This window comes from Anolis sagrei, chromosome 1 (genome assembly GCF_037176765.1).
Source record: "Anolis sagrei isolate rAnoSag1 chromosome 1, rAnoSag1.mat, whole genome shotgun sequence".
In the NCBI taxonomy this organism is placed as follows: Eukaryota; Metazoa; Chordata; class Lepidosauria; order Squamata; family Dactyloidae; genus Anolis; species Anolis sagrei.
The window spans coordinates 8,991,034-9,006,246 of record NC_090021.1 but is presented as its reverse complement, the minus strand read 5'-3'; the positions used below and the strand labels follow the sequence as shown (position 1 = coordinate 9,006,246).

At 42.1% G+C, this 15,213-nt stretch overlaps 1 protein-coding gene across 2 annotated transcripts in view; it reads left to right on the top strand.

Moving 5' to 3' along the window:
• Window positions 1-15,213, top strand: part of RP1L1 (RP1 like 1) — a 58,538-nt gene that overhangs the window by 28,566 nt on the left and 14,759 nt on the right. For both annotated transcript variants that reach the window (XM_060754656.2, XM_060754657.2), the window contains exon 2: window positions 6,946-7,594. In XM_060754656.2, the coding sequence (XP_060610639.2) occupies window positions 6,968-7,594 (627 nt within the window). In that variant the 5' untranslated portion in view covers window positions 6,946-6,967. The remainder of the gene's footprint in view (window positions 1-6,945; window positions 7,595-15,213) is intronic.

Genomic DNA, 15,213 nt, shown 5'->3' with positions numbered 1-15,213 from the left:
CAGAGGACAAAGGAGAAAGAGAACATTTGGGAGGGCAGGAGGAGATGGCAACCTCAATAGATCCAGGATAAAGAAGATGTTCAACTACAGCAGCAGGCCACTGCACATGATGAATGATCATCTCCAAATTCAAGATATAAATATAAATGGACTGGCTTCACCAAACAAGAGGATAAGAGCTTTTTATTATTTGTGATTACTGGAAACAAGAGGAAATGCCCACTCAAAATTTATGGCAGAAATGGACAATTGCCCACAATTGTCAGACCCTCCCAAACTTGAAGAAAAAATCTGATAATTAGAGATGGACAAATCGACTAGGCTTAACCATAACCCTTCCAAATCTGAAGAAGACTTTTTAAAAGAAGAAAAGAAAAGAAAAATATTGGATTTTCTATAGCACCAAGGGAAAATTAGTAGTGGAGTGATGTAGGAATAACAAGGAAAGAAAAATAGAGAAGCCAGTGACAAGAATAACAGGTTCCTCAATGGTATCCAAGGAATCTCAGAAAGTTAATCTACCAGAAATAAGAAGTTTTATTACAAAAAGACTATATTTTTTATTACAAAGAGGACAGCAGAGACAGGATAAAAAGCATTAGTTGTGGCTTTCTATTTTCCATATCTATCTCCTTTGTTTCAAAACACTGTACACCTGCTTTTCTATCCTGTTTTAGATTAGAAAGGAAATGCTCTTTTTTCTCTCTTCACCTTTTTAACATTATAGAAATGCTTTTTATTAGATAATAATGGAAGAAGATGAAAATATAAGATGTTAGAACTGTTCTATATCCACTTTCATCCCCCTTTTCATTCCTTATATATTTGCAATAAAAATTATATGGGGAAAAATCCATACGTTTGGCTCCCAAAGCTGCTCTTGACTAATATATGAGGTTAACCAATACATGCATTTATACAGCACTTCATACACACAGCCTGAGAGTAATTTTATACAATACTAGCGTATACATCCAAAGTTGTCTGAGTATGCATTTTCTTGTGGATCTTTCTTGCCATCTTCTGTTTCCTTCATACACATTTTCCTTCTCTCTTTTCTTCCTTTCTCTCCTTCTTCTCTGGCATTCTCTCATATACAACTCCCAATCTCCTCCTCCTCCTCCTCCTCCTCCTCCTCCTCCTCCTCCTTCTCCTTCGCCTTCTTCTTCTCTTTCTTTTCCTTTTTTTCCTTTTTTCCTTTTTCCCCTCTTTCTTCTTACTGTTCTCTTCCCTTCTTTTCCTTCTTCTCTTCCCAAACATATTTCAAGTTGGATAATGGAGTGGGTGTGCGCCAAGTTTGGTCCAGATCCATCAAGTCATGGAGGAGCCTTTGTGATACAAACCAATTAATCAACCAAGCAACATACATACATACATACATACATACATACATCATTTGACTTTTATGCAGAAAGAGTTTCAATAATTTTGTGTACATTAAACTTTCAGAAAGCAGTGGTATCCCTTTCTCTACCAGCCATGTGGATGATTCTGGATTTTCAAGTTTTCTGGATTTCATAATTCTAGATGCTCAACCTACACATTTAGATTAGCTGACTATATTTTTTAAAATACATTTCATTGACGACAATGTCCATAAATTCTCTGTTCAGGGACATCTAAACCAGTAAGGTCCTTTGACCAGGGAGTGGTTAATTTACCTCTCCAGCCGTTTGCAATGATAAAAACCTGTTGAATTGATTAATATTGATCCACAGTTAAATTTCATGCTGAATTCAAAAGGGATGCAGGGATGGCTTTTAACTCTGGCTTAGTTTCCAACTGTATCCTGTGTTGCTCTGATATTTTGTATCTCTGTATGAACCATTTCCTTAACTTCTCTTGGAGAACAATGGCACGTGAATTATGCAAACGCAATCGCAATGGCCCAATCTGTTTGGAAATTTGAAACCAATGTTAAATTTAGCAACCGTAATCCAGTGTGTATGTACCGAGATCAGCATATATACAATCTTCCAAAGTTCCATGCAGTAGTTCAGGACTTGCTAGTAGACAACTTGCTGTGCAACTTGATATCGGATGCATCTATATTGTACAATTCATGAAGCTTGACACCACTTTTAACTGCCATGGCTTAATACTATGGAGCCCTGGGAGTTATTGTTTTGCAAAGTCTGCAGCCTTCTCTACCAAAAGTGCAGATAACTCACCCAACTACAAATCCCATGATTTTTGTCTTTCTGGGAATCTCAAGGAAATACAACTTTATGATCAACTTCTGCCAATTTTGCTGGAGGTCTTAGAGATTCCTGGAGAAATGTGCTAAATTTGGGAGTATTAAAAAGCTTGCTTGATGACATGAATTTCCCTCTCTTTGGTCAACTTTTGGTCGAGGCTGGAGGTTCTAGTGATTTCTAGAGAACATATTTATTATTTATTACTATTTATTTCTACCCAGTCCTTCTCAACCCCCGAAGGGCGGCTCATGACAGCTTCCACTTTGCAACAATTCAATGCCGTTATATATAACGATTACAATAAAACAAGTAAAACAATAAATAGAGCATTAATTAAAACCATAAAACAGTAATGTCAGCCGTATCACCATTCCAGTCGAATCCACATCCAAAGTGCTATTGTGCCTGCTGACCAAAAGACTGGTCCCAGAACCATGATTTTAATTTCTTCCTAAAAGACATACTAATCAAATTGGTGAACAATCAAATCCGCAAAAGTTAAACCCACAAATATGAATGGCCAGCAATATTTTGTACACAGGGTTCACCATTTGCTACAACTGAACTTTGTTTCTACTTCTTGCATAGTTTTCAAAATGTAATTTGCAGACTTTCTATTATTATAACTTTATTTGTACCCCGCTAGCATCTCCCGAAGGACTCAATGCGGCTTACATAGGCCAAGGCCTCAAAACACAACACAACAATGCAACACCTAAAACAATTTTTTTCTACAAACTCTTTCACTAAGGTCTCTCACGAAAATATGAATCTTCATTCACACTTTGGGTTTACGAATATTTGGTTCCATTAGGGATCCATCGCAACATCTTCAAGCATTCAATAGTTGAAATTTGTGTTATACAATGTATTGCTCCATTGTTGTGGCTTCAGACTGTTTACAAACTTGAGTATTCTTGTGGACATCACCAGATATCAAAAACTTACCCATTGCTGGAGGTTTTTTAAAAAACAGAGATTGGTTGGTCTCATGTTGTTGTTCATTCGTTCAGTTGTCTCCGACTCTTCGTGACCTCATGGACCAGCCCACGCCAGAGCTCCCTGTCGGCCGTCACCACCCTCAGCTCCTTCAAGGTCACTCCAGTCACTTCAAGGATGCCGTCCATCCATCTGGTCTCATGTACACTGCCATATAATACAATATAGCAATCACATTAGCTGGGTACATCTGTACAATGCACGCAGGCTAACGCGATAAACTGAATCTTGCTGGACCCTGGATTAAAAACAAAACACCAGGAAAGGTTTGAATCTTGCAACACAATCCAAACCTTTCGCAGTGTTGGGGCAATGGGGAGTGCCATCCTGGATCCCCATGTGGGATCCAGGATCACATCCTCACAGCCATCTTCACTTGCCAGGTTCAAGTATTCTGGGAAAGAGGGATTACCCTGAAAACAAGACAAACTACCTTTACTTTCACTGCCTGGTCTAAAGAAACGATGCCTGGTCTAAAGAAAATTCTCTAAAAGCTCAATTTAAGTCCCCAAAACTGGTTTCTACTCCCCCAGTTTTTGGCCTTAACTGCCGAATTCTTTCTGACCTGCGTAAACATTGGGCCTCTCGACGGTTCTGGCTGATTTCCAGACGGCGACTGGTCTTATCTATCTCCTCATTAGCTGCAGCAGGTGTGAAACTATCTTGCAAGCTCGAGCCTGGAGAAGGGAGTAAAGTTTTTCCCCTTGCTGTGGCAGGAACTTTCTCATGAGAACTTAGCCTTTCCCCTGACCCTTCTCGATCAGAGTCTGCAGTAACCTTATTGTCCAAAGTGTCTCCATTTTGCACCTCATCCTCACTGATCACACCTGGCATGGACTGTTTCCAAGCCAGGTGTCACCCTCCAATATCTGTACATTTCATTTTTTCCCATTCCTCCGCAGAATACTATACATTGACATTTATTTTATCATATTGTTGAAGGCTTTCATGGCTGGAATCACTGGGTTGTTGTAGGATTTTCGGGCTATATGGCCATGTTTTAGAAGCATTCTCTCCTGACGTTTCGCCTGCATCATTTTGCTATAGATGCAGGCGAAACGTCAGGAGAGAATGCTTCTAGAACATGGCCATATAGCCTGAAAAACCTACAACAACCCACCTCCTCTACCTTGTTCATGCCCAGCATTATTTTTAACTTAATTACATTTGGCCCAGCCATAGTTTTTAAATGTGTTTTGTGCTACTGTTCAATGTTTATGCTATTTTGTGTATGAGATTTATTTTAATTGCTTTGTATTAGTATTTTTATTTTGTTTTGTTTTGTAATTGCTATGCTTGTATTGATGTATTGTGGGCTCGGCCTCATGTAAGTCACACTGAGTCCCTTGGGAGATGGTATAAATGAAGTATTATTATTATTATTTTATCAGTTTTGGCCCAGTTTTCTAATCTGTAATACCATTTTAGATTGTGGTTTTGTCCTCAATTATCCCTATTAACTTGGTGTCATCAGCATGGCCTCTATTCCACCTCCCAAATCATTGACTTCACAATGGGCCCTCCTTATTGCAATAGCTTCAGTTGCTCTTGGACTGACTTCTTTTTTTAGCCATCAGTGGTATCCATAGCTCTTTCCTTCAGCAACACATCTCAAATTTGCACCATTTCTTCCAGCCAGCTTTCTTCATGGTCGAGTTTTCACATCCATACATCAAAATCTTGCTGTGCACTATCCGTCTATACCTGCACAGGGACTGCTAAGGAAGGGATGTGTTAGCCCTTCCCTGTGCTATCCAAAGTTCATATATATAATACATGGCTGGAGTTACATATAAAAATGTACCTGTTCCTACTTACATACATATTCAGCATAAGAACAAACTTTCAAAACATGTCTTGTTCCTAACTTGGGGGCTCCCTCTACACTCTGTGTTTGAATCTTTGCTATATGCCTATTAACAAATGCATTTTATGGTCTTATTTCTATCTTACCCACCTTGAGCTGTGAGAAGAGGTGGGCAACAAATAAATATGATGAAGAAGATGAACTAGTTATTATTTATTTATTTATTTATTTATGCAACAGAGCAATTGCTTATTTTTCTGAGTCAAGACCAACTTAAGAAACTGCAAGTCGCTTCTGGAGTGAGTGAAATGGCCATCTGCAAAGATGTTGCACAGGGAATGTTGCCTGGATATTCTGCTGTTTCACCATCCTTGTGGGAGGCTTCTCTCATGTCCTTGCATGGGGAGCTGGAGCTGACAGAGGGAGCTCATCCGTGCTCTCCCCAAATTCGAACCTTTGACATGTCAGTCTTCAGTCCTGCCAGCACAAGGGTTTAACCCATTGCTAAGACCACAGTCTGTGTTTTTTAAAAATAGCCTCATTGAATGAACCGCTGAATGCAGAATCCTGTGTAGCCAAAACCTATTAACTTACTGGATCAACTGTCATTGGATCTATGATTCAGGCCAGAATTTTATTGATGCATTTATTACACATGAGTTAATTCCCATATGGAAGTGATTGGATATTTTTTTCCCAATGGAGAACACATTTCAAGTGTTATGGAAACAGAGTTAGACGTGGTGCCATTATGCATAGCATGCATTATTAATTGGATATGGAGGTGTATTGCGCATGGATTGGATAAACATGTGGATTTGGTTGCACATTTGCTGTCTTGGTTCAGTCATGCAACGTTGCCATTCAGGATAAGGGCTGCATTGTGTAATGTTGCCATTCTGCACAAGGATTGTATTGTGTTATACTGCAGCCTTCCAACTATTTTGAGCCGACCTTTTGTTGGTGCATTTATTACACATGAGTAAATTCCCATATGGAAATGGTTGGATGATGATTATTTTTTTTGCAATGGAGAACATCTGCATTCATTTCAAGTGTTATGGAAACAGAGTTAGACATGACGCCATTATGCATAGCATGCATCATTCATTGGAGATAGATGTGTATTGTGAATGGATTGGATAAACATGTTGATTTGGTTGCACATGTTGGAGTCCCCGGTGGCGCAGTGGGTTAAAGCACTGTGCTGCTGAACTTGTTGATCGAAAGGTCGCAGGTTCGATTCCGGGGAGCGGCATGAGCTTCCACTGTCAGCCCTAGCTTCTGCCAACCTAGCAGTTTGAAAACATGCAAATGTGAGTAGATCAATAGGTACCACTCCGGCGGGAAGGTAACGGTGCTCCATGCAGTCATGCCGGCCACATGAACTTGGAGGTGTCTATGGACAATGCTGGCTCTTTGGCTTAGAAATGGAGATGAGCACCACACCCCAGAGTCAGACATGACTGGACTTAATGTCAGGGACTACCTTTACCTTTACCTTTACCTTTTGGTTGCACATTTGGTGTCTTGGTTCAGTCATGCAATGTTGCCTTTCAGGACAAGGGCTGTATCATGAAAGGTTGCCATTCAGCACAAGGATTGGCATCCTCATATTGCAGTCCTCCAGCTGGGTTGCTGTGAGTGTACCAGCCTGTATGGCCATGTTTCAGAAGCATTCTCTCCTGATGTTTCACCCTCATCTAAGGCAGGCATCCTCAGAGGTTGAGAGGTCTGTTGGAAACTAGGCAAGTGAGGTACTCCAACTGTTTGGACCTTCAACTCCCAGAATTCCTGACCTTTGCCTTGTTATCTCATTGTAGCTTCTCTAGGTTAACATATAGTGAGTTTAGTCATTTCAAGCATCAGGTTCATATGGGGTTGGATAATGTTGATGATGACTATCATTAGCTTCATGTCATTTTTCTTTTTGTGTTGCAGTTACCTATAAGCATTATCCAGGATGACCCAGCCATCCGCTGACTACCTCTCTTCCTCCGTCTCCTACAATTATGACCAGCCCCTTCCCCCTTTGGCTCGGACGAATGCCGTCACCCAGGTACCCCCGGCCAAGAAGATAACCTTCTACAAGAGTGGGGACCCTCAGTTTGGAGGGGTCAAGATGGCCATCAACCAACGCAGCTTCAAGAGTTTCAACGCCCTCATGGATGACCTCTCCCACCGGGTGCCCTTGCCTTTTGGGGTGCGGACCATTACGACCCCACGGGGCATACACTGCATCAGCACACTGGACCAGCTGGAAGACGGCGGCTGCTACCTCTGCTCAGACAAGAAATATGTCACCCCCATCAGTATCGGGGCTGCCAACCGAAGGACAGGTTCGCAGAAAACCAGTGCTTTGAGGAAGGCAGCCCATGATGGGAAGCAGGACGACCACTCATCGGGTTTTGCCCAACAGAGCCCTAGGATACCAAAGAAGGTGACTCTGGTCAAGAATGGAGATATCACTGCCCAACGGCCCATCATCCTCAACCGGAGGAATGCCCGGAGCCTCAAAACCCTCCTGGATGAGATCTCAGACATTATGCAGTTCACAGTGAAGAAGTTGTTCACATTGGATGGGAGGAAGGTGAGTCTTCATGCTTCCGAGGTTGAGTTGCACCAGCCATCTAGCTCAATAGTCTTCAGCCTTTGGTCCTCCAGATGTTTTGGATTCCAACTCCTAGAATCCCTGGCTGTTCATAGAATCATGGAAGTGATCCCAAGGGTCATCCAGTCCAATCCCCATCTGTCATGCAGGAACACACAATCAAAGCACTCCTGACAGATGGCCAACCAGCCTCTGCCGCAAAGCCTCCATATAGAGAGACTCCACTGGTCTCACAGGCAGCATATTCTACTATTGACCATGTTAATTGAGGCTTTCAGGAATTGAAGTCCTAAACATCTAGATGACCAAAGATTGTCACATACAGGTGAAGTCCAGTTCAGAAAAGCTTTAAGTTGATCATTGCACGTTTCTGGGTCTAAGATGTATAACTACACAATACATTTGTATGTAAAGCAGTTCAAAGACTTTGTGGGATTCCACCATGAGCCAAACCATTCTCTCTATTGTCGAAGACTTTCATGGCCGGAATCACTGGGTTGTTGTAGGTTTTTCCGGGCTATATGGCCATGTTCTAGAGGCATTTTCTCCTGACGTTTCACCTGCATCTATGGCAAGCATCCTCAGAGGTAGTGAGGACCTCACTACCTCTGAGGATGCCTGCCATAGATGCAGGCGAAATGTCAGGAGAAAATGCCTCTAGAACATGGCCATATAGCCCGGAAAAACCTACAACAATCCACATTCCCTCTATGTAGGTTAGCCCCTTATTTGTCCATTAACCAAGGCATCTCCTTGCTCCTTTGTTCTAAGTCTCTCCTGAGAACAACCTTGCATCTTCCATGATTATCAATCTATCACAGGCAGGGGCAAACTTCAGCCCTCCAGGTGTTTTGGACTTCAACTCCCACAATTCCTAACAATCTGTAGGCTGCTAGAAATTGGTGGGAGTTGAAGTCCAAAACACATGGAGGGCCAAAGTTGGCCCATGCCTGATCTATCAGCACAGGGTAAAAAATCCTAATGAGAAAAAGTGGCATTCCACATTAGCCCCAATATGCAAGCAATTACATGCATGGTTAAATGTATAGTAAGACCCATCATCCAGTGCACACAGCACATGAAACTGTAGGTAATATATACCAAACCCTACTGAAGAAATGACTTCCATCAGAAGTTGAAAACAGAGTTGCAAAATGCCCAGAAAGGACACATCTGTAGGCATTGGTAGATCCTCCAGCATGACTCGATGGTCAATTCCCTGTCAAATTCCCCGAAGGACCTAGTAATATGTAGAAAGGACATATGTAACATAATTTTTGTTCTTGGGTTATAAATGTCATATCTGTCATAAAAACATGGAAAAAGTTTATTAAAGTGCAAAGATTTCATTTCTGCGGAAGGGACATCATCCAGCAACACATTTTGCTATAGTTTTTCAATGAATAGCTCATAGAGCAGGCATGGGCATACTTGGGCCCTCCAGGTGTTTTGGACTGCAACTCCCACAATTCCTAACAGCCTACCGGCTGTTAGGAATTTGTGGGAGTTGCAGTCCAAAACACCTGGAGGGCCCAAGTTTGCCGATGCCTGTCATAGAGTCTCAACCAATTGAACATAGTTTGTAGCAACCCCAAAAAACAAAGTTTCCTGGAGTAGAACAACTACTTTCAAAATAAGTATCGCACAATTAAACAGGAAATAACACTTTCAAACCAGAACAGAAAATATTTCAAATTTTGTTACGTAGTGTTATATTCTAATTATATTCTAATCTAACCCACACAAGACTATTTAATTGGTTTTTTGAAATTATTCATTTTGTTTTAAATTGATCATAGTGTGCAGTTGTTAGCTACCTTGTGTCCCCTCAGGTAGGTGATAAGTAAAATAATAGTAATAGTAATTATTATTATTATTATTATTATTATTATTATTACTATTATTTTACTTATCGCCTACCTTTATAAGAATAGTAATAATAGTAATAACACTTATTGCCTACAATAATAATAATAATAATAATAATAATAATAATAGAAGCCCCCAGTAGTGCAGTGAGTTAAAGCACTGAGCTGCTGAACTTGTTGACCGAAAGGTCGCAGGTCCGAATCCGAGGAGCAGCATGAGCTCCCACTGTCACCCCCAGCTTCCGCCAACCTAGCAGTTCGAAAACATGCAAATGTGAGTAGATTAATAGGTACCGCTCTAGCGGAAAGTTAACAGCGCTCCATGCAGTCATGCCAGCCACATGACATTGGAGGTGTCTACGGACAACGCCGGCTCTTCAGCTTAGAAATGGAGATGAGCTCCAACCCCCAGAGTCGGACATGACTGGCCTTAATGTCAGGGGAAAACCTTTACCTTTACTACTACTACTAATGATATGCTCATATCCATGGGATGTTTCCTTTATTCCAAAAGAGGGAAAACAGAAACGTCCCACACAACTTTTCTTCCAGAGTTGTATCTACACTGTACACTTAATTTAGTTTGACACCACTTGAACAGCCATGGCTCAAGTCTATGGAGTCATGGGAATTGTAGTTTGGTGAGACATCAGTATTTATTTATTATTTATTCATGAACAGTATTTATATTCAACCCTTCTCACCCCGAAGGGAACACGGTGTGGATCAGAGAACACAATACGACAAATGTTCAATGCCGTTATGCACTGAACAAGACAGACAACTGTATATAGATAGAGGTATATATAGGCTTTCCCATCTTTGGCATCTTGGAAGCTTGTGATCAGTTCCGGCCACCAGGGGGTGCTGTTGCTCCATCTTCTCTGCCAAAGAGCTTTGTTTGTAAACTTTCTCCTTGATCGAATCACTGGCATTTTTTTTCTGGCATTCCCTTATAGGTGCCTTTAAATACTTTCCCGCCTTTAAGCGGTACCATATATTATTCTATCCACATGTTGCTTTCAAACTTCTAGGTAGGCAGAAGCTGGGCTAAAGGCCAGGAGCTCACCCTAACCAAGGCTTTGAACTCTCAACCTTTCAATTGGCAATATTTACTGCAGCTGGTGGTTGCCCAGCCAAGCAGTACTCATTGACAGGAAAGGCTAAAGACTTTGGCAAACTCCCAGGGCCCCATAGCATTGGGTCATGGCAGATAAAAGGGTGTCAAACCACTTTATTGCATGCTCTTTCCTTGGGCAGCATCCCTTGAACAAAAAGATGATAAATTAGAAAGATTAAGAATTTCCAAAGTGTGGTATAATACGTCTGGATTTGAATGCCAAGCACTTGAATTTCTGATGAGTTTGGAAACTCAATGGGTTATAGTGGGTAAGTCACACTCTCTCAGCCTCAGAGGAAGACCGTGACAAACCACCAAATCATAAATCAACTTAAGGATGGCATTGCAATAAACATGATGGCCATGTATAAATAAGTCAGGGGAAATCACAAGCTTGTTTTCTGCTGCCCTGGAGACTAGAATGTGGAACAATGGCTTCAAACTACAGGGAAGGTGACTGTTCAATGTTGGAACTCTCTGCCTTGTAATCTAGTGAAGGCTTGCAACAGACTACAAACTACAAGAAAGGAGATTCCACCTGAACATTAGGAAGAACTTCCTGACTCTGAGAGCTGTTCAGCAGTGGAACTCTCTGCCCCGGAGTGTGGTGGAGGCTCCTTCTTTGGAGGTTTTTAAACAGAGGCTGGATGGCCATCTGTCAGGAGTGCTTTGAATGTGATTTTCCTGCTTCTTGGGAGGGGGTTGGACTGGATGACCCATGAGGTCTCTTCCAATTCTATGAGCCTTCTGTCCGCAGACATCTCCGATCTTTTTGTTGGCATGTCTGCATGGGGCGCCCTTTTAACCTTCCCGCCGAGGTGGTGCCTAGTGAGCTGTTCAGCAGCGGAACTCTCTGCCTTGGAGTGTGGTGGAGGCTACTTCTTTGGAGGCTTTGAAGCAGAGGCTGGATGGCTATCTGTCGGGAGTGCTTTGAATGAGATTTTCCTGCTTCTTGGGAGGGATTGGACTGGATGGCCCACGAGTTCTCTTCCAGCTCTATGATTCTATAATTAAGAGCAGGCAGGGGCAAACTTGGGTCCTTCAGGGGTTTTGGACTTCAACTCCCACCATTCTGAAGGATTTCCTTGGTATCTGTCCGAACGCATCTCCCTCTACGTCCCACCTCGGAGTCTGAGATCCTCTGGGGAGGCCCTGCTCTCGGCCCCGCCTCTGTCACAAGTGAGATTGGTGGAGACAAGGAGCAGGGCCTTCTCAGTGGTGGCCCCTCACCTATGGAATTCACTCCCGGGGAAATTAGATCAGCGACATCCCTTCTTTCCTTCAGAAAGAAATTAAAAACATGGATGTGGGACCAGGCGTTTGGGCAATCTGGCAGATAAATAAAGGACTGTGATGACGGATAGGAATGGACAATGTGGAATGAAGTATGGACTCTGAGTTGGCGAACGCTGTGCTTGAGATTGGCTATTGACTGTGAGATATATTGTTGTTTTAATTGTTTTAATTGTTAACCATTTAATTGCTGTTTTTATATGTTATTGTATTATTGTGTAGGCACCAAATTGTGCCATTTTGTAAGCCGCCCTGAGTCCCCCCCTCGGGGGTTGAGAAGGGCAGGGTAGAAGTATTCAAAATAAATAAATAAATAAATCTCTTTGTGTAAACAAAGGGTATATCTACACTGTGGAACTGATGCAGTTTGATACCACATTAGTCTTATGGAATTGTGGGAGGTGTTCTTTGCTGAGGCAAGGAAAGATAGACCTTGAAAAACTATATCTCCCAGGATTCCATAACATTGTGCTGTGGAAGTTAAGGCGATGTCAGAGTTCAGACTAAAATCCAGAGCGGGCCACAGCGACATGAATTGATCTGCCCAGCACTGGACTCAGGGTTATTGCAGGTGAGTCTGACCAAAAGCAGAAGAGAGTGAGACTATAGTTTCCTCGATCTCAAACACTATACTCCTATTGATGCAGCCTAGGATTGCATTAGTCATTGTAGCAGCCAAATCACACTCTTGGCTCCTATTCAGCTTGTGGTCCACTAAAACATTTTAGCATGGACTGTTTTCAAGTCAGGTGTTGTCCATCTTATACCTGTGCTTCTCATTTTCCTGCCTAAGCATTTGGTTAGTTCTGGCCATTCCGCTCTCTAATCTTGTTAAGGTCACTTTGGAACCTGATCCTGTCCTCTTCGGTATTAGCTCTCCCTTCCAATTTGTTGTCATCTGCAAATCCAATCAGCATCCATATCCACGAATGTCTTTATAGCCTCCGGTTATAATCTTCTTCGCTTGCATTTCCACCAGGACTTCAGCTGAGCAATCATCAGTTGAGATTGAAAGGTGCATCGTGCCCGGTTATAAGAATATAGTTTTGGACTTCAATCCTGGAATCAGTGGGTTGCTGTGAGTTTTCCAGGCTGTATGGCCATGTTACAGAAGCAATCTCTCCTGACGTTTCACCCACATCTATGGCAGGCATCCTCAGAGGTTGTGAGATCTGTTGGAAACTTGTGCACTAGCTGTACCCGAACCTTGGGAATTCAGACTTGGCCACGGTGGTCCATGCTCTCATTACATCTAGGATAGACTACTGCAATGCGCTCTATGTGGAGTGGCCTTTGAAGACTATTTGCTACTGGCTGCCTGTTTGCTACCGGGCCCAGTTTACATGTCTGAACTCATCTCCCTAAACTAAGATCTTCTGGGGAGGCCCTGCTCTTGGTCACAGGTGCGTTTGGCAGGGACAACAGACAGGGCCTACTCAGTGATGGCCCCCTGGCTATGGAACTTCCTTCCTGGATACAGTAGATCAGCCCCTTTCCTTCTGTCTTTCAGAAGGATGGTGAAGACCTGGCTGTGGGACCAAGCCTTTGGGGCAGTGCAATGAGGCAATAATAGAATGGTGTCCTGAGATGGTTTTTAAGCAACATTGTAAAGTGGATATAAGTGATTTTAATGTATGTGTCTATATATGGTTTTATGTCCTGGCATTGGATGTTTGCCCTATATATATTGTGCTCCACCCTGAGTCCCCAGCAAGGTGAGAAGGGCAGAATATAAATATTTCAAATAAGTAAATAAATAAATAAATAAATAAACTAGGCAAGTGGGGTTTATATACCTGTGGAATGATGTCAAGGGTGAGAGAAAGACCCCTGGACATTATTTCACAGATATATAAACCTCACTCGCTTAGTTTCCAACAGACCTCACAACCTCTGAGGATGCCTGCCATAGATGTGGGTGAAATGTCAGGAGAGAATGCTTCTTGAACATGGCCATAAAGCCCAGAAAACTCAGAACAACCCAATCAATTTCATATTTGGTCCCATCACTAAGATTATGTACATTAAGTACCTCTATGCAAATACATATATTCCAAATTCTTTAAAAAATCAGAAATCCAAAACACTTCTGATCCCAAAGATTTGGAATAAGCTATAATAATCATCAGCCCTTAAAAACATCTTTGACCCATTTGTGGTTTTAACTGGCTAAAGATCGCCATCTAGAGGCAGAGAGGAGCAATAACAACAAATCAGGTCAACTTAATGTTTACTTCAACCAATGTTTACATTTTTCCCCAGGATAAACTACTCTAAAATCAAGGTGAACCTTAGAATTGTGCTTGCATACATATTATAGAGAGATGATAGAGATAGATATAGATAGATAGATAGATAGAGAGACAGAGAGAGAAATCTGTACTGAAATTAGTATGTGACTTAATGGTACCATAGAATAGAAGAAATAAGGTAGGTTTTCCTATCTACAGCAATCCAAATACTGTAGATTTTGTATGATTTTAAATTGTATAGCTTTTAAGATTGTGAGCTGCTCTCAGTCCTTGAGACAAAAGTGAGGTACAAATAATAATAATAATAATAATAATAATAATAATAATAATATGGAATGTGTCCAGAGGAGGGCGACTAAAATGATCAAGGGTCTGGAGAACAAGCCCTATGAGGAGCGGCTTAAGGAGCTGGGCATGTTTAGCCTGAAGAAGAAAAGGCTGAGAGGAGACATGATAGTCATGTATAAATGCATGAGATGAAGTCACAGGGAGGAGGGAGCAAGCTTGTTTTCTGCTTCCTTGGAGACTAGGACTCAATGGAACAATGGCTTCAAACTACAAGAGAGGAGATTCCATCTGAACATTAGGAAGAACTTCCTGACTGTGAGAGCCATTCGGCAGTGGAACTCTCTGCCCCGGAGTGTGGTGGAGGCTCCTTCTTTGGAAGCTTTTAAACAGAGGCTGGATGGCCGTCTGTCAGGGGTGATTTGAATGCAATATTCCTGCTTCTTGGCAGGGGGTTGGACTGGATGGCCCATGAGGTCTCTTCCAACTCTTTGATTCTATGATTCTATGATTCATCATCATCATAGTTAAAGATCGAACTGCAAAGACTCTGGCTCAAGCTAGTCTAGGTGGTCCCAGTGGTGATCGGCACACTGTGTGCAGTGCCTAAAGACCTTGGCCTGCACTTAAATACAATCAGCACTGACAAAATTACCATATGCCAGCTGCAAAAGGCCACACATTATTCGCTGATACATCACACAGTCCTAGACACTTGGGAAGTGTCCGACGTGTCATCCAATACAACAGCCAGGAGAGTGTTTGCTGTGGACTTATCTT